Source organism: Polyergus mexicanus, unplaced genomic scaffold (genome assembly GCF_030449975.1).
Source record: "Polyergus mexicanus isolate NDT 795.1 unplaced genomic scaffold, iyPolMexi1.0 SCAF_15, whole genome shotgun sequence".
In the NCBI taxonomy this organism is placed as follows: domain Eukaryota; kingdom Metazoa; phylum Arthropoda; class Insecta; order Hymenoptera; family Formicidae; genus Polyergus; species Polyergus mexicanus.
This window is the reverse complement of record NW_027223335.1, coordinates 1,909,748-1,928,885: the sequence shown is the minus strand read 5'-3', so window position 1 is coordinate 1,928,885 and position 19,138 is coordinate 1,909,748. Positions and strand designations below refer to the sequence as shown.

The 19,138-nt window shown below is 39.1% G+C and overlaps 1 protein-coding gene across 1 annotated transcript in view; it reads right to left on the bottom strand.

The window, feature by feature from the left end:
• Positions 1-18,167, bottom strand: part of LOC138939881 (tyrosine-protein kinase-like otk) — a 41,926-nt gene extending 23,759 nt beyond the window's left edge. The window contains exons 1-2 of the mRNA XM_070308163.1: positions 17,951-18,167; positions 9,833-10,135 (exon numbers count right to left, since the gene is read on the bottom strand). Coding sequence (XP_070164264.1) covers positions 9,833-10,135; positions 17,951-17,993 — 346 coding nt within the window. The 5' untranslated portion in view covers positions 17,994-18,167. The remainder of the gene's footprint in view (positions 1-9,832; positions 10,136-17,950) is intronic.
• Positions 18,168-19,138: the final 971 nt, after the last annotated feature.

Sequence of the window (19,138 nt, the reverse complement as noted above, 5' to 3'; positions counted from 1 at the left end):
CCTAATAAAGATGTATAATTGATATCGACACAATATTTCAATAGTTTATATATTATAACGTAAGATTAAGTAGTTTATCTATACAGAATAAATAATTTAAATTAAGGATTAAACATTTTTATCATAAATTCGTTCAGATTTCTCATTGGCTGCACATATATAAAATAATTTTAGCCGAATCATTTATTATGCGGATGAAAGTTTCTATCAAAGCTAAAGATTTTATATGAACTCTAATACATTTTTACCAAGGTATAATCGCTGGATAATATTTTACCACTAGTCGTAACAATTATCGCTGGCACGTTCAAGATTTCCTAGGAGATTCTCTCCGTAGGCAAGCCAGCTTGAAACAAACTGTGCATCTTCGTTTTGCGAAATAATATAATACTGACAGATTTCGCTCGACTCGGCAACGCATATGAAATATACTTGCATCAGAGAAGTGTAAGAAGCTTAAAAGGACTCTTCTCCAGAATGCCTCGCAAACTCAATTTACAATAATGAAGTGGAATCATATTTTTTTATACGGGGACCGCAATTGAAGTTGTTAAGATGCTCAAGTGCACATCGCGTCAGCAATTCTCCTGATGGATTCATGCAACCTCATCGCTTCTTGGGTGGAACTAATCCTGGGCGAACAAAAAAAAAAAAAAAAAAAAAAAAAGGCACGCGGTGGAGAAGCGCAGATCTCGTCGGATAGCAGTGTAACATCTCGCAGGCGTAAGAAAAGTTTTGCAATTTTTCTCGCTCGTTCTCGATCGTACTTCCGTCGCGCTCTATTCTTCTCGTTTCAAGAAATCGCAAAGTGAATCCAAGGTGCAAAATGAAAATTACATCAAAAAATCCGAGATCACGCTTAAATATCCGTGGCGAAAGCTGAGCCATTAACGGCTTTGATTTATGTATCGCGCCATAATTTTCCCCTAGAATTCTCCTCGTGACTTGTAGAGGAAGGAATATGAAATATACGTTTCGCCGCGGGTGGAGAACGGTGTGGTGCGTCATTTTGCCGACGCAATTCCCGCGCTTCCATTTACGCTACGACTAATCAGACCCGGCGCACCTGTTAGCGATTACGTTGCGCTGCGCCTTTCGTTGCCGCGGGAGAAAAAGAAGAAGGGAAAGAAAAAAAAAATACACATCACGGAGGCATGATTTACGGCGTTAACGCGTTTTCTAGTGCCTCTTTTTGAGATCGCCACGGTGCAGCGCGGTAGCCGCACCGTATACGGGCGTCAAGTGTTGCATACGCTGCAATTCAACGGCGAACGTACTATTCAGTCTGTACAATGCAACAGGAGAGACGGAGAGAGAAAGGGCAAAAAAGATAGGACGAACGAAGAGAGGAAGGAGCGATGAAAATGGTTGGGAAGGCCAAGCCGGTGATATACGGTATGCATTTGGTAGAGTCTTTAAAAACGCAGACACGCGCATCTCTCCGCGTAGGAACAACGATTAGTTCGCCATCCTTCTTCCTCATTACTTCCCTTTTCCATTTTACTCTCCGCGTACATCAGGATGTCAATGTCAACGGCAACCGCGTCGGGAGTGACGATGACGACGACGATGAGCAGCCCGACCATAGAGACGAAACAATGAAAATGCAAGCAAACCTTCCCTCCCGAGAATTGACTTCTCTGGCCGCAGAAGCAAAAAAGGATCGGAGAAGAGGTAGACAGTGAAAAGGAGAGAATAAGAGAACTATGTTTGGCGGACTCGTACGCGCACGTGGATTTCTTCTTTTAAAGAGGATATTATTCCTAACCAAACACGAATATCTTTCTTTTCTTAAAAAAACAGATCAAAAGCAAGAAATTGTTATGAATAAGAATGAAGAAATAAGAAAGTAACGCAAAAATATTCATGCGGTAAAAATTCAATAATAATATTCTAGCATATCATTATAAGAAAAAATACAATCGTTTATTTCCGCAGTAAAACATAAATTCCTGTATAAAATTATGTGGCAAATAGAAACAATCGAGTAAAAAAATTAATCGAAATATTTGTTATTATTGAAAAAATGATATCGTATTATTGTCGTCTGATTTTCAAGTTGGACTAATTTAACTATAAATATTACTAAGTTGCAGTATTTTCACAAGGATAAACACAAAAGAAATTTTTTTAATCTTAATATTCCGCGCGCAGCAAGCTCGCGTGCCGCGACAGATTTCCTGCACGATGATTTTCGAGCGACGTGCTTGCATAGTACCGCCTTCCTGCGCCATCGCAGTCGCGGGGAAAAAGGGCGCACGCACTCAACTCTCAACTAGGTACAAGCAATGAAAAATAGCCATTGTTGTGAGGTACAATACGTGAGGCCTAATTGTCGTTTGGCCCTGCGTATTATGCGGGGAGACTGCGCGCGATGCAATAATGCAGGTATCTTTCGACGCAGTCGTATACAAGAAAAACGTTTGCAGGCGCAAGAAGAAAATTTAAATTTTTGTACCGTTCATATATTTTTTTGCGATGTATAATAATAATAAATCTTGAAGAGTCATTATAAGCGGTAGAGGAAATTCTCATTACTGAACAGCTAACGCGCGTTTACGTTAAGTTGGCAAAATATAAGATATGCAAGATGTGAAAAAAAGTAATTACGGAAGAAATAGCATGTGACCATATAATTATACAATATGATAAGAAAATAAATATGCCATTCCATGAAGATCGTAAGGTGCATTAACGTTATAAAATACCTTGAAAGAAAAAGGCTGTGAAAAATTCTGAATTCTCTGCGTCTGAGAATGCTTAAGATCGAATCCGTGCGAATCGCTTGGATAAGAAAGTAGTTGTTATCGAGCTTGCGAAGCGGAACGATGAAGAACGGATGTCTTATCGATCGCGTAATCCGACAGGTCTAATCGTCGTGCGTTAGGGCAAACGATGGAAAACGAGCGGTGAAAATAGATATTTGGTAGTTAGACCGCCGTCGCGTCGTTCTTGCAATCGTATTCCGACACGCAATCGTTAATCACGAGCTTTTACCACCTCTCGCATCAGAGGAAGACGAGATTTTTCTACATGACCGCACGCACTTTGAATCTTATCATCGCGTACGCGGGCACTTTGCGTTACGTTAATAGCCACGTAACGCGCTTCTTTAAGAATTTTCTTCGTCGTACTGCCGTAGGCCCCAATGGTGGCCAATTAGCTGCTCGCGGAATGATGGATGACCGAGCGTTTTATCACTTTATGCACGGTACTGCGTTGTAACGAGACGACAAAGAGATATCTACATTAATATTACATCACTAATATTACGAGAAATAAAGCCCCTCTTATAGGGAACAAATTACGACCATAACGCGTAATGCACGGATGAAAAAGAAATGGCTGAATTAAATCAAGGTGTCGACAATTCGCTCAAATCCAATGTAGTTTACTTCAAAAAGCTGTGAAACTTTACTTCTCACATGAATTGATTTTATTGATTAATTTAATTTGTACAATTTGTAAGTTTAAGCAACATGAAAAACACCTTCTGTTAACGAAGAAGAAAAATTATGAAATGAAAAGGTCTGTGTAATAATATCGTCGGAGATAAATGTAAAAAGAAAAACGAGCTTTTGTTCGCAATATTTGTTCAATTATTGACCATGAAATATTACATTAATTTTGAAAAAGATGTTAATTATAAAGTAGTTTGAAAGTACCGTCATAAAAAATGTACAATTAATATACCCGTGCATGTTCCGTATTCACTTTAGCCTCGGTTTATCCATACGCGCATGCACGCAGGCATGCACGCACGCACACGCCAGTAAGTCCATCGTAAAGTCAGTCGACAAGAGCGAACGCGTATTTTACTTGGTCCGCGTTATTGCAGATAAAAACAGAAACGACTAAGTAATAACAAGGTTAACGACACGAGAAATCCAGATACATCCCCCGACAATAATTCGGTAAACGTAACAGCTTTTGAGAGAAATGCCTTAATGCAAAGTGTCGAGATAGAACGCAGTCGAATTCGTGTTTTCGCGCCGTATAAATCAGATACGATCCTCTCAGATGCACGGTTGAATTCTGCCCATCTTTCCTTTTTCACGCCCCTCGCTCTTTTCCACCCTTGTCAGAGACCGAACAACTTTTTACCTTTGTTGCGATACGCACCACCTTTTAACCGTCATAGCGAGATGTTATTTTTTTTATTTGAACAAAGGATCATCCTTTTTTGCCGTTTGTTATGTCTCTCTCTGCCCCGCTGCTCATCATGTTACCCCGTTTGTCAGGACTAAAGGGTTGGAAATTAAAAAGAGAGGAAGACATAATTTACACGGCATGGAGCGCCGCGAATATATTCACGCGACCGAGCATATAAAAATTCAAGTGATCGCTCATCAAATGTTCAGATAACTTTTTAAGAGTGAAAGTTAAAATTGGATATATACACAAATAATTTAATACTTCCATTTGCTATTCTGATAATTTGGAAAACGGAGACAAATAAAAGAATCTAGATGTCAATAATCGGCAAATCTAATTATATTCTCGAATATTATAATCCACGAATGCTTTTACCCGTAATTTTAACTTGTATATTTATTTATTTATCTATAAAATGCGATATAAAATTCTAAGTCATTTATAAAATAAATTATAAATTACATATTATATTATTACATTATTATACATAAAATTATAACCTCTTCCTAACAGGTACATCTTGACATTGATGGGAGGGCTTAGTATCTGGAAGGTTTATCTTGAAGGGGATAAACGATCCAAACGATTCTTGATAATAATGTAATAAGCGCATTTCATGCATTGTGCGTACATTAATGCATTGATTGATCATCAATGTATCGTGAATCTACTTCGACAATCGATTCGGTTTAAATTGGTTAAAATTCGATAGATTTCTCGATAAGGGCAAGATAAGCTCGTCCTCGTTTAATTCCGTCCTGTTTCTTGTCTCATGCATCATATGATGTCGCCATACCGTGTTTTCAAATATAGATAGTCGAAACGCTTTCTTTTTCACTACATTTTCAAGACATATATGTGTTCTGAGACAAGAATCGGGACGAATATGATTCATATCGATCTCATCCATTGATTTCGTCTTCTTTCGCTTCTAATAGAATAGTTCGATAAAATAAAATTATTTATTTACACATTTAAAACAATTGCTGAGCTGATATTCAATGAAAAGGAAAAGAAGAATTCAACAAATTGTATATGGTATTGTTATTTCACTGCCGGAAGCAAAATACGTATATCTTTCTGTATCATGTATTATTTACCTCGATATTTTGCAACAGAAACTGATTCCGATCACGTGGAAATAGAATATATCATCGAATGCGCGCAATTGATATTGATTATATTAGAAGTCTGTGTGTATGTCGTTGTGAATGATAATTAACGATTATTTAGTATCCCATTGCAATCATCGAGAATTTCAATCGCACGAGAATCAGGATGTACTTCATCAGCGTTGTTGTTAATGTATAATTGAATGTTAATGAGGAACGTTAACCGATTCCGGACCTGATTAAAGGTTATTATACTTGCAAATAAATCGCAGATAAATTTATTCGACATATTCGTTTGCCGCATGGCTCGATATTTGCCGCGACATTAATTGATTTAAGTAATTATTATCCGTAGTCCCATGCACGCATGCATCAATCCATCGTTCGATGCTAAATTTTATAGATGTAATTTATCTCGTTCCGCATTTAATATTCTGCCGACGCATTTATCGATTAATGGCCCGAGCGACTGTCTAATTGATTCCGTCGCGACCAGGGAAAAGCGGGAAGTAACGATGAGAGTTGTCTCCCGTGCGTCTGAATGCCAAACTGCCTGAAACTGTATTTTCATCGTCCGGTAAACCCCTCCGAAACGCAAATTACTGTCCCGAAAAGGACTCGTCGCCGGATACATCGAAATATGGTCGGTCATTAAATTTAATAAAACGAAAATCTGCTTGCACGCCATGCTTTCCCTATGTGACGGAGAGATTTAGGTATTAAACCACGTGGTTTAAAGGATTGATTAAAATGGTTTCGTAACGAACGTTAACTTGCATGTGCAAGTTATAGTATAAATATCGTACTATTTGCTCTTAATCTTTTAGATACTATACGTGACATATTATATACCACATGGTATATTCCACGCCACCATATAGTACGGCATACTCCTGGGGAAAAAAAAATTAGCTACCGTAGCTAAAAACTGCGTGTGGTAACCAGATTTCAGTCGTAATTATATGGACAGCAAACATCTTAGCTGTGATACCTATTTATTAGGTTCAACAGCAAACCGTTTTGCTGCAGTTTAGAAATTTATTTTGCAAATCATGATTAGCGATGATAGCAAAAATTTTTTTTTCCACATGTATATTTTATTCCCAATTGAAATCTAGTATAAAAGAATATATACTTATGAAATATGATAAAATTTGCAGAATGATAATGTGTATGTATTATCTTTTATCATTTTTTGTTTAATACACCATTCTATTAATTAAAATTATTCTATATATTTTTATATAAATGAAACAAATATATAATAATATATACTATGAATATTATCTTTTAACGTGTCTAAAGACACGTCTAAATACGATGATCCAAACAAGTGTTATACATATCAAGCGTCATTATTAATAATAAATGGATAAATAAATTTCATTGTAAATACGGTGTAATTGCTGCCGGCGAGAATATTATATTAATAATAAATGCGGGTTAATTAGCGATTGGATATGTTATCAATGTCACTGTTAAACCAAATTTGTCTCCTCATGAATGCATGGAGAATTAGAAATTTCCTTATAATTTTAAACGATATATTGGTTATATATATCGCGTTTATTATTACATATATTGCAGTTGATACTCGAATATCTGATTCTTCACAAAATTGGTTATCTCTCATTTGTCGCTTTTATCGTTGCCACGAAGAGTAACGCGCAAATTATTTTACACGCAAATTGTACTTTTCGACGAGTTTCAAATGATGCATTATGGATTAAAATTGCATAGAAAATAAAATAAAATTCATTTATATGATACTAGGAAATAAGAGAATAATGTGTGTGTGTGTTTTCTCTCATTTTAAATAGATATTAAAAAACATGTATGAAGAGAGTGCAATAAAACGAATTGTTAGGTACTCCGATATATAGGTACTCGAATATATAGATTAGATCCGTGAATATATTGTACATCATTCATTAAAAATTCCGTCGATTAGAGAAAACTCAAAGCGACGCAAGAGAAGTAGCATTGCGGGAAATGCAATGTCGCATTCGTTGCTATGTCTATTGCAATTACTAAATGAAATCCGGCGCATGGATATTAAGCACGCATTAAATGCACTCGCCCGGTATACTCTACATCGTTCCCGGCTTGGCAACTACGTATAATAGTAATTACGAAGCGATACATGTGATAACGAGTCACGACCTACACGCTAACGATGCACTCGTACCGTTTCTCCTTCTCGTTTATTCCTTTCCCATCGTCCCTTCTTACATCGCTCTCTTCGGTTTCATTCAACGTTTGCGACAATCTAATATGTATTTTTTTTTCTGTAGATTTCTTCATTGCTCATTCATATCCTCATATCCTCATATTTATTCCATTTTTTAAGCTTTTACATCCCCTATTTTGTGCATTCCTGGCACGCATAGAAATGCTCACGCAGATGGATCAACGTAGTGTATACATAAACTTTTTTCGCTCGGTCGCTGTCTCTTTTCATCTCTATCTATCTTTCTCTCTCTCTCTTTCCTTCCCTCTTGGCATCGGCAAAATTATATTTTCAACTAGAACGAACCCTCGGGCGTATTCGAATCATTAAAATATGAACGTTAGGAGGCCGACGTAGTCGTGGATGCCATATTGGGCAGCGAGCGGTACGAGAGCAAATTATCTTGCTTAATTAATGTCGCGCGGGCGAATAATTGGAGAGGGTATGGATGGGAGGCCGGATAGCTCTCTCGACCCATCACGAATCGATTTCTCTCTCCCTCTGCGACCCCGGCGATCTCCCTACTGTTTTTCCTCTCTTTCCCGCTCCTATTTCACTTCGCATTCGGCCCGTGTAATTTCTGCGCATGAGGCGTTTGATCTGCTCTTTTGCGGAGACGGGACGATTAAAAAGTACCGTGACGACGATGATGCGGCTTCGGCGACGGGCCCCTCTTTCGCTCTTTCGAATCCCCCGAGCAATGATGACGTGGAGGCCCACCATCGTTTCGCTTCCCTTTGTTGACTAAGCAACGCTGCCGACTGAACGGCGGATTATATCGGTTTATCGGACCCGGCGCAGTCGCATCGTTGAATAGCGAGTGTATATTTTATGAGAGCTTGTGCCGACTCGCACGTGGATCTTCACCTCCGTTAACCTGGTATGCCCGACACGAGAGGAATCAAATTCAGGTGGAATAAGTTAAGTATTAATTTATTGTTAATTTATTGTTCCAATTTCGAATTCATTACTTTTACCAATTAGCAGGAAATTCGAAATTAGAACAACAAAATTAACAATAAATTGATACTTAATTATGTCACATTCAAATTTGATTTTCTGTAGTCGAAGTATCAGGAAGATCCGATTTTCGCTTCTCTTCCCGGAAATTCTTGTGAGAAACTTTTAATTTGCGTATTTCCACGCGGACGATAATACAATTAAATCAATAATAAAGTCCTATTTCCGCTCGTTAATCGAGACATCCGATAATGAAGTTTAGCTAATTCAACATTGGCGGTCAAAGAGTGTTAGATATAAGCACACTTAATTTGAATTTATTTGTATCAGCCTGACTGTAACCTCAGAAAAGATTGGTCAAAAAGGGATTGTATAAAATATCAAAAAATATCCATTTGTTTTTATAAATATTCTTGCAAATGATTCTACACACACGCAATGTGTAATTTTCAGATATCTGTTTATCATGTTCTATACTTTAAATCTTATCAGAATAAACTTGTAATATGTGTGAATATAATGCCCGTTTCAAGTTTAGCATTCAATACAAAAATGTATTTTCTAATAAAAAAAAGTCTATCTTCTCTCAAATGTTACCTATCAGAGTTAACTGACTGAACTTCTTCTATGTTACATAAAAGTTACATATTAAAATAGGCAGCAACAAAGCTGTTAATATTTAATCCAGAAATGTATATAACGAATATGCTTCGATATAATATTTAATTCGCTATTCGGTTGCACGTTAAATAAATATGCACTAAAGCTAATTCCAGCATTTATCGTCAAATAATATTTTTAAACGCGGAAAACTTTGTGCAAATAGCAAAGAGCGAGTTGCGCATTACGCTCGTTCAATCGTTAATAATGTAATGTACGTGTCTGTGTGTATATTTCATAAAAATAAATAATTAACATGCATATTATTTTCCGCGCTACCAGGAAAAATTTTAATTAATTTAAATGTTTCCGTTGCGAGATATTTAATAGAGACTAATATAGTCAAAACTCATACTAAACGACATTTCACGCACAGGCAACGAATATATTACGATTTCGCACAAAAAAAATATCTATCTAATATACCGTGAAAATATAAATATAAATTCAGCTGCCATATATAAAAATTATCTATGAAAATTGATGGCAAAGGTAAAAAAATTAAATTTATTACTTTATGAAATTAAAATATGAAAATTGATTTAATACAAAGACAATATAGAAATCAAAATTCCCTGTGTGCATAATATTATGTTTAGTGTTGAAACAAAATTTTTCGGATTAGATCAAAGATAATTGTAAAATTAAAAGCGAACGGTGTTTAATTGTATCGCAAATCGTGTGAAGATAAGCGCAAAGATTTGATAAGACTTACATTGAACGTCAATCTTGGCGGGCGAACTTTCAATCGAGTAGCCGGTTTCCTCGTGCATGGCCACACAAACAAAACTTCCACTGTCCAAGATCCGATTGACCCTGGTGATATAAAGATCGCCCTCGACCTGATGTCTTCGCGGGCTAGGAGCAAGTTGCTGTCCGTCCATTTTCCACGAGTATTTAATATGCGAGCTTGGTTCAGCCTCGCATCTCAAACGAACTGGAGATCCTTCGACAACCGAATGTTCCGCGGGACTCACCGAAAAATAAAGATCGCCATCCTGACCTTGAGAAAGTGTCACTGTAAAAAAAAGAAAAAAAGTTATTTTATTAATAATAAAGTAACACTCGATTGGTTACAAATATTAAAAATCGGCCAAATTCTTTGTACGTTTAACTTTATCGTTATTATACCAGCATAGAAATATTATTTATATTCAAATAATCAAGATTATGTGATTGTTTTCGATGAATAAATTTGAATATATTTTGAGATGCATATATTGCACGCGCAATCAACAAGAAGAATATGCGTGTGTCTCTAATCGTGAAGGATTATAATGGCATAAAAAGAGATGGCCAAATCTACGTCGGATGACATCGAGTATGTAAAAGAAAAAAAATGAGAGAGAAAAATGCCTGCGCAAGGAAAGAATCGCGCGTTTATATAGATGTTTATATGTGCAATATATGACACATCCACACACGTACGTAAATTCGTGAGATTCGCGAGCTTACGTACGGCGATCGTTGCGTACGCATTTTGCATACAATGGCCGCACCGGTGTAGATTAAATCCTCTGTACCGGGGCGAAAATCGATCGGTGTTCCTCCGTGCCGCGGCCGTCGGCCGGAAACACGTGTACACCACCATCGTGCATCCGTGTGTGACTCTCTCGCACCATCGATCTCTCGTTCACGCAACATGCCACTATCGCGCGTCATTGTATTAGAAATGTTTGGGAATAATTAATCCGTCGCGGCCGCAATGGACGAAATATTATAGATTATATCGTGTTGGTTTACTATATAATCCATCTCGCATTCAAATTTCAGATTACGCGGTTGCAACATCCGCGCTTTTTCCTCAATTTCTCCTCCCCGATCGTCACTAATAATTTCCATTGTTCGAGATAAATAACAGAGATACCAGTCAATGATTTCGTGAAAAAACGCAGGATGCTGCTGATAAATTCGAATTATTCGGCATTTTCAAGTTCGTACTCGTCGTTGTTCCGAATATTATTTATCGTGCTTTCAAATACCGTTTTATTTGAGCATATGCGTCCAATTTAATGGTGTATATATATAATATATACACATTTTAATATTTGATGTGTAATTTATTTCGACCAGTAACAAATATCTCCATATAATCCCGAATGCAATGAAGTTTAACCGCCATCCGTGTGCGCTCGAGACCATAATATACGGTCATAAATCTATCAGAGGGGCCCCTAGATCTTTTATTTATCTTCGAGCGGACCCTGCCAGTCTCCCTATCTATAATTGTGAATTTAGGTATTTTCTGTCATCTAATACCGCCGCGGTGACCTATCTTTTTAAATTACACAATTCGTCGAAAAGCAAAGTGTCATAGATTTTAGGTGCAACTAAATAATATTTCCTTCTATTGATTTGAAGAGTACAAATTTTTATATCTGAACGTAAAATTGCAATCGGGAATGCTGTTACTAAAATTTTGTTTTACAGCAATTACGCGATCAATATTAATTGATATAACAATCGATCTGTTGTTGTAATTATATGCGCGGATCTGAGTGCAGATAATACGCATTTTCACGCCGGATTTCCGGCTCATGCGCGCGCAACGTCAAAGGAACCATTGATTCCGAACCGTGTCTCGTCGAAAAGCGAGTTGCCGCGATCAGCTACAGGAACGATGGAAAAATATCTTTGAAAAATATCGTCTGGTTATCAGTCATTGGTTCCCGAATTATGACGAGAAATCGAGAAAATAAACTAATACGGCAGGCTTTACGACCGAATCATGTCTTTTCAACGCGCTCGTTAGGATATATCTCCGAATGCGGCTCGATGTCAATCTTTACCAAGATTTATCAGCGAGAGAGAGAAAAAAGGGAGAGAGAAAGAGTGCCCAAAAAAAGAATACACGTTTACGCCAGTCCTGTTGGTTGCTGGTCGTGAAACGTCCTCGAGGGGTAAACACGACCGCTTTTACGACTTACTCTTGAGATTGGCTTCCTTCCCGAGCTAAACATTTCCTTCTCTCTCTTACTCTTTTCCTCGACAGCTGCAGCCACGTTGCTTTATGACGTTTACATAAGCGGCCCGATTTTTCGACTACGTCGTCCGATGTCAAGTGCTTACGCACGTTCGATATCTATACGATGTCATATGTATGGTAGAATCGTCGACTGGTAATATAATGCTGAGACGTATCATGACAAAATTTAAAAGAAGTAAAACTAGGAATTTTCGAGATTAAAAGTCTATTTAATTGAAAACTTTATTAAAAATTGGCTAATCGATCAATAAATCAAGCTCAGTTTGTAATTAATTGATAATTAATTTTGTTAGTTTGCGAAAAATTATCCATGTATTTAAAATAAGTATAAATGTAAACAAATATTGTATAATGCTAACGGTAATTTCGTAATATGCAGAAAATGAGAAATTATATTAAATAAAAATTATTAAATAAAAATGTCACAGGAATTAATGGTGCGACTTAATTATTTTGTATTTTACGGAATGCTCGTCAAAAGATTTTTGATTTTAATTCTTAAATGACAAAAAGAGATCATAAGACAATCATAAAATGTGTCTTCCTCTTATACGTCTCTTTCCGGTGAATCGAAAGCGACAAGAAAGTAACTCGTCTGGACGCGAACACAAGGGGTTGTTTTCTCATAGTAGTCTGGGGTAGTTTCGCGATTCCCTTTCGTCGGAGCACTCCTTGATTATTATTCGTGGTACACGGCCCTCGATACCTCTTCCAGACATCATAAAACTAGAAGGGAGAAAGTTCGTGCCGATAGAAGCAGAACTTGACTCGTTATGCTACGGAATCTTTTTCTCGGTGTGTCCACGTGATTAAGGTAACGACTGTCTTTAAATCGAAAGGTCGCTTTTGAACTTGTTAAAAGCTTTTCGCGTTTCCATAAAATCATTCGTATTGTTAGTTTAAATCAGATAAAATAACAGTTCGATTTAAGAATGCATGCTACACAGCTAGAAATTGAATGAAGCAAACTTCATTTTTGATCTTCCGATGAAACATTTAAAATGAAGTCGTTTGCCAATCGATTGTATATAAAATATGCCACATCAAATATGTAATATATATTCATATTTATCGATAAAAAATTGAACGTTCTATTATCTAAAATTAATCAAATATAACAATCGATGTTGACCTCAACTTTGATAAAATTACCAATACACAATAAACTCGTAATAAACACGTAATAATGAATTTATATTGCAAAATAAATTTCTTATAACAAAGACGAGAAAATGCTATGAAGAAAATATATCAAAGTAATAATATATACAATAATAATTTTCTAATTTACAAATAGGCTTTCGCAGCACTTCTCCCTTTGCCGCAGAAACTTGTACCATCCCGTATCAATTAGAAGGGCTCCCAACAGTACGGCGCGAATATATGTAACGTACGCCGAATGCATAATTCATCGCATGCACGTAGAATGTGCACTTTATCACGCGGCTCGCAGTCAGCGAACCACGCGGACATGAATTATGCGCGGGCTGTCAGTTATGACGAGACTCGCGGGCGCGCGCGTGTGAAAGGAAAAATTTGCCTCGTACCCCAACCGATTCTTCAACGCCCCCTTGCATCGCATCACCCACGTGCGTGAAAATCGCCGCGCCTATTCATCGGGGGTGCCGAGTACCTCGCGCGTGCTAAGGTCTCCGCAAGACGCTGCTGGATGCAAATAATTGTGTTCGCCTTCCAGACGGTCTGAGCACCGTAAAGTTCATGCACTCAGAACGCTTCCGCGACTCTGAACTCATGCCGAGAGTTGTTGCTCCTGAGGGGCTACACCGAGACAACGTACGTAAGGCACACTTATTACGAAAAAGAAAAAAAAGGAGGATAAGAAGAAAGAAACGAAAGCAAGGAGAACTCGGCGAACACTGACGCCCTTTTAGCGAGGGTAAAGTGCAACTGCTCGCTCTTGGTCCGAAAAAGGAAGAGCCAGAGAGAGAAAGAGAGAAATTAAATATTATACAACGATGAAGACAATCGCGCAGTGCACTGATGTTTTCTACTTTTAAAAGTTTTCTAAGTTTGAAGCTCCAGGTGCGTTATCCTAGCAACGCGGACAAAGTATAGAATTTATTTTTAATCTTCAGATATGAAGAAAGCAGATAATTGCTTTTTGATAATAAATAAAAAATTACATATCTCGAAAAAACATGTTACGAGAATTAGTTTCCCCATTATTTTTTTTTATTCAAACCAATTAATTATTTTCTCCTTATTAAATATTAAAATTTTGATATTTGCTTTGAAAGATATCACAACTTTTTATTCGCTTATTAGGTTCCTTGCTGCAAAAATACCATAATTATGTAATAATGTAATGTGATGTAACGAAAAAGACGTAGGGAAAAAAAAAAGATAGAATTATATCTATTTATATTGGCGCCGTTTCTATTCACAGAAATCAGTCAAAAACGGGATTTGTTTAACGGGGAGAAAGCGAGATCCGATGAGAGTGTGGAGTGTACCATTTTCGGAGTGTATGTACATAATGACAACATGAGCGAGCGGATTTCATTAAAGAGCCCGGTGTCGTCTATCCGGGAGTCTTTTTCTCCCTCTTTCTCTCTCGCCGCGCGGTTCGCTCCTCGAAATATATTATTCACGCTTCCCGTGTTTCCATCCCGAAGGTCATCAAACGCAGGCTTCACTCGTGACGAGGCGCGTTTTACACGCTTTGAACTGCCGTTGATCCGACAATCGACGCGGTCGGGAAACCAGACGAGAGGGGAGAAGACGTCGGGCGGAGAAAGGAGTGTTTCCTGCCGAAAGATGAGCCGGAATTTCGGGGTATCTCCGAAACGATAGGGAGTTTATCTTACGATTCCACGTGTCGACAGGCGATAACAGCCGGATGAGGGAGTTTTATTTCCGAGAAAGCGGCGACGTCCGCGACGAGTGCATCCCTTAGATTTAGATAAATCGATTCCATTCGAGATAAAATTTATTTGCGTTATCAGATAAATTCGCCTCTGATAAGTAATTTAAATACTATTCATTTATTTATGTTTATCAGCGCCTTTTCCTTAAAAAAAAAAAAAAAAAAAAAAAATCTTCGTTATTCATATATATAAAAAAAAAAAGTTATTTTCCACAAAGTTTCTGAAAGAAAATACAAGAAAATTTTAGATATTGTAATTTTAAGGAGCTGCGGAGTTTATTAAATAAGAGCGCGAGAAACTTTCAAAAGATGCTCGCAAAGGTTTCGATACATCGAAATATGTAAATGGATTGAAATTTCACGTGCGCTCGCGATGCGGATTCACGTTGCAGTTGCAGTTACAGGAACGACGCAATATGTACGAGTGCGTGCGCGTGTTGAGGACGGCGTCTCCAGGAAAAGCATGTCGGTTTCGCTGTTTATACGCGTTACGCGCCACCCGCGTCTTTATTAGCATCTCTCTTTCTCTCCTTGCTTCTTTCCGGAGTCATTTCAGCAGCTCGTGGGATCAAAGGGCTAATACGATTTCTCTCTCTTTCTCCCTCCGTCGCTCCCTGCAGCGAGACACGTGTACACTGTGACGACGTCACACGCAACGTCTGAGCGAGAAGAAAACGAACGAGAGGAACGAGAGAGAGAGAGAACGCGCGCGCGTTGCGGCTAATAACGCGCGAGCGGAAGAAGAACACGAGAACGCGTTACACGCGGCACGCTGAATAACATTCGGTGTATAAAATAACCGCCGCGTGCGCGGCTTCGCACAAAGGACTCTTATGCTAGCGGCGTAAAAAAAGTCGGAGAAGAAGGAGCGAGCAACGGAGAGACGGGAAGAAAACGAAAGAGAGAGAGAGAGAGCGCCGGATTTGGTCGACGAAGACCAAGAGGAGGAGGCACGACGACGAGAATCGCGACGCGCCGGGGGACTTGTGTATATACATTCCGTCGTACCCCTATCTTCTTTTCAGAGGCACACGGAACGTCTCCAGAGTTCCCGCCGTCCCGAGTTCTCGTCTCGTAACTCGAGAAGTGTAATTAGGAGCACCGGACCAATATGAATGGCCAAGTGGTCCTGGTGAGTGGCACAGCCGGAACGGAACGAATGAAAGAGCGAAGAATAGTAGAGAGTAGGGAAAGGGGGGGGGGGGGGGGGAAAGCCAGCCATGGGGTACCATGGCGCACTCTCGAGAGTTACGTCGTACATTTTGCGCACCCCCTTCTCCCCCCCTCCACCTTCTCACCCAACCATTCCTTAACCTCCGTGCGGTGGCCGATATATTAGGTATATACCACACAGCAACCATCTCCTCTCTCCTTTCCACCCTGCCCCCCTCTGTTTCCCCGCGTGCACCGAGTCTGCGTACACCCGTCGCTTTTACGTGTAGGTGTGCGCGGCTATCGAACCGGTTCCTCCTCTTTGAAGAGAGAAGAGCCGTCATGGTGGAGAGTGGCAGCATCCTTTCCACCATTCGAGTCTCGGGCCTCGAATCTTCGTAAGAGCCGAGGGAGAATCCGCGAGGAGGACGCAAATTGGCCAGCTCCGATTTAGGCGAGAGGATATCTCATTTTTTTTTTCCTCCCCCTCGTGACTTTAGTTTAGGCTGCTGATTTACAGAGATAGGGACATGTGATGAGAAGAAAGTCCTCTTCTCTCTTATTTTCGTTTTTTTTTGTCTTTCTTTTCTGAGGGATGAACGCGATACATCTGATATAATTGATTATAGTAATTGATAGTCGGATAAAAAAAAACGCAAATAAATTAATAGTGGAAAATATACGAGGTTTGTAATAATTCGTAATTTTGCTCGCAAATTCGAAGTAAAATGGAAGTTTAATATGAGAAAATAGTGGAAAACTGTCACAAACACAGAGATTATCCTTTTTTTATGGAATATAAATTGCGCACGATCTCGTATTATAATTCAATTGCAAGCAGCCATTATAACATTACATAAGTCCGTATTATCAATTGTATTACATCTCAGAAACAATCCTTTTAATGCTGATAAATTCATACACGATATATACGTATATGTATGAAGAATATAATATACATAAAAATCTCTCTTATGGTACATAATTATTCAAGATCTCTGACATATAAAAAAAAAAAAGTAAAAATATTTCTTTTAAAACAGGCGAGTAGGTCAACGGGGAATATTCGCAAATCTGCAGAATATTCGAAAATCTTTTTCTGCATCACGCCCTCGAGATGGTTAATTGCACGCTTAAGCAAACCGGTAACAATGAAATATTTTACTCGGCAAATTGCGCGATTTTATCGCGAAACAAGAGCGTGCAACGAGCGCCTAAAACAACGCTCGAGGAAACATATCGTGCTTGCCGTATCACGCCGATGCGTTTGCCAGATATCTTCAAGTTTCCTCGCGCACGAAACGATAACTGCGCCCTTTTCACTTTTGCGATTATATATATATATATGTGTGTGTAGTTTAAACATAGAGATATTCTATCTCTTTCCCGAATAATAATAATGTCAAGTCATTAGGAGAACGGCTCGGAGGTATCGTCGCTTACGAGGCCGCTTATGCGCGATTTTTTCCGTGTCGATTCACCGAGAGAGCGGCTCGACCGAGACGCGCGATTCGGAGTCAATTAGTCGTAATTACACCGTCGACCGCCAGAAAAGGAAGAAAGGATAAAGGGAACCGCGTTCGCAACCGGTCCGAGATCGGATTCGCGCGTGGAATTTCGAGAGAGACGCGCCGCCAACTTCGCCGGAAACTTCGATCGGCGGTCTTCCCTCCGCGTGATTCACCCCCGACAGACTGATATCGGCGGGAGACGGGAAGGGAGGAGAGAGAGAGAGAGAGAGAGAGAGAGAGAGAGAGAAAGAACTCTGTACGATTCAAGGTCCGGTTATACTTGATTCGCATACTTACACATACAGAAGACCAGGGGCAACAGAATCGTGACGCGCCGCATCCTTGTCGATCGGGCGAGGCAATTGAAACGGACACAATTATCGGGCGAGTGAAAGACACTTGGTCTCTCGCGGCGGAATTCACGTCGCGATCATTTTAACAGTTCGCGCGACGTTAACTTGCAAATTGCTGCGAAACGACACAAGGACGAGATCGAACGAGCGAACCGACCGGCCCGAGGAGACGCGCGACACTGAGGACTGAGACGACGAACCCACGCCGGCGCGAAGCGACCCCTGGTGTCGCCGGCCAGTGCGACTTCTCGCCGTCAGAAAGCGCCACGCGCCGGCAGTACACCGACGAGTGACCGTTGGGCGATTGTGACGTCACGATATTTCGATATTCGTTTATTTCGATAGATTTCGAATGACGGTGGTGGTCACGGAACGCGTCGCGCCGTGTTTTTCGCGATTGTTACCGTCTAAAAGTGAATCTTACGCGCGCGAGTGAAATAATCGCGAGTGCTTTGTAAAGTGTTGAACGTTTTCGTTGAACATGGTACGTTAAACATCGCGTACGATCATTATTCATCGATATCGCCATTTCGATACATGTATGTGCGCGTGTAGATGCTGCCCCCGACGCTTTTCGTATATTTTACGATTCTTTCTCTCCGAAAAACAGCAGAAAGAGGTGCCCGATCATCGCCACAAGTATGTATATATCATTCTGTTCAATTAACTATCGATTATGCTTGAATAATGATCGATGAAGAGAGAGAGAGAGAGAGAGAGAGAGGGAGAGAGAGAGAAAATGAGTGAGTGAATTTATCAGCCTTATACTTGCAAAATTATGCATAAATCATTCATTTTCAAATTATTTTAGTCTTAATAAAAGTTATATTGCAGAATAAGACATTAGTTGACAAAAATATCGATGGAACGATATTAAAGATTTTACTATTCTGGTCGAGAATTGTATGAGTGTATGAGTGTATGTATGTGTGTAACGGAAAAGATTCAAGTCTGTGCACTAGCGCCCTCTCAGCGAGTATGCAGTTAGAATAAGAATTATTTTGTCGATGCATGCGTACATATGGTAACAGGAGAAATGCAGATATCTACCTATGAAATGCCGATATAAATATGACACGTACAAAAATTTTATACACATTTTTGTACATTTTTAAATATTACTATTATTATG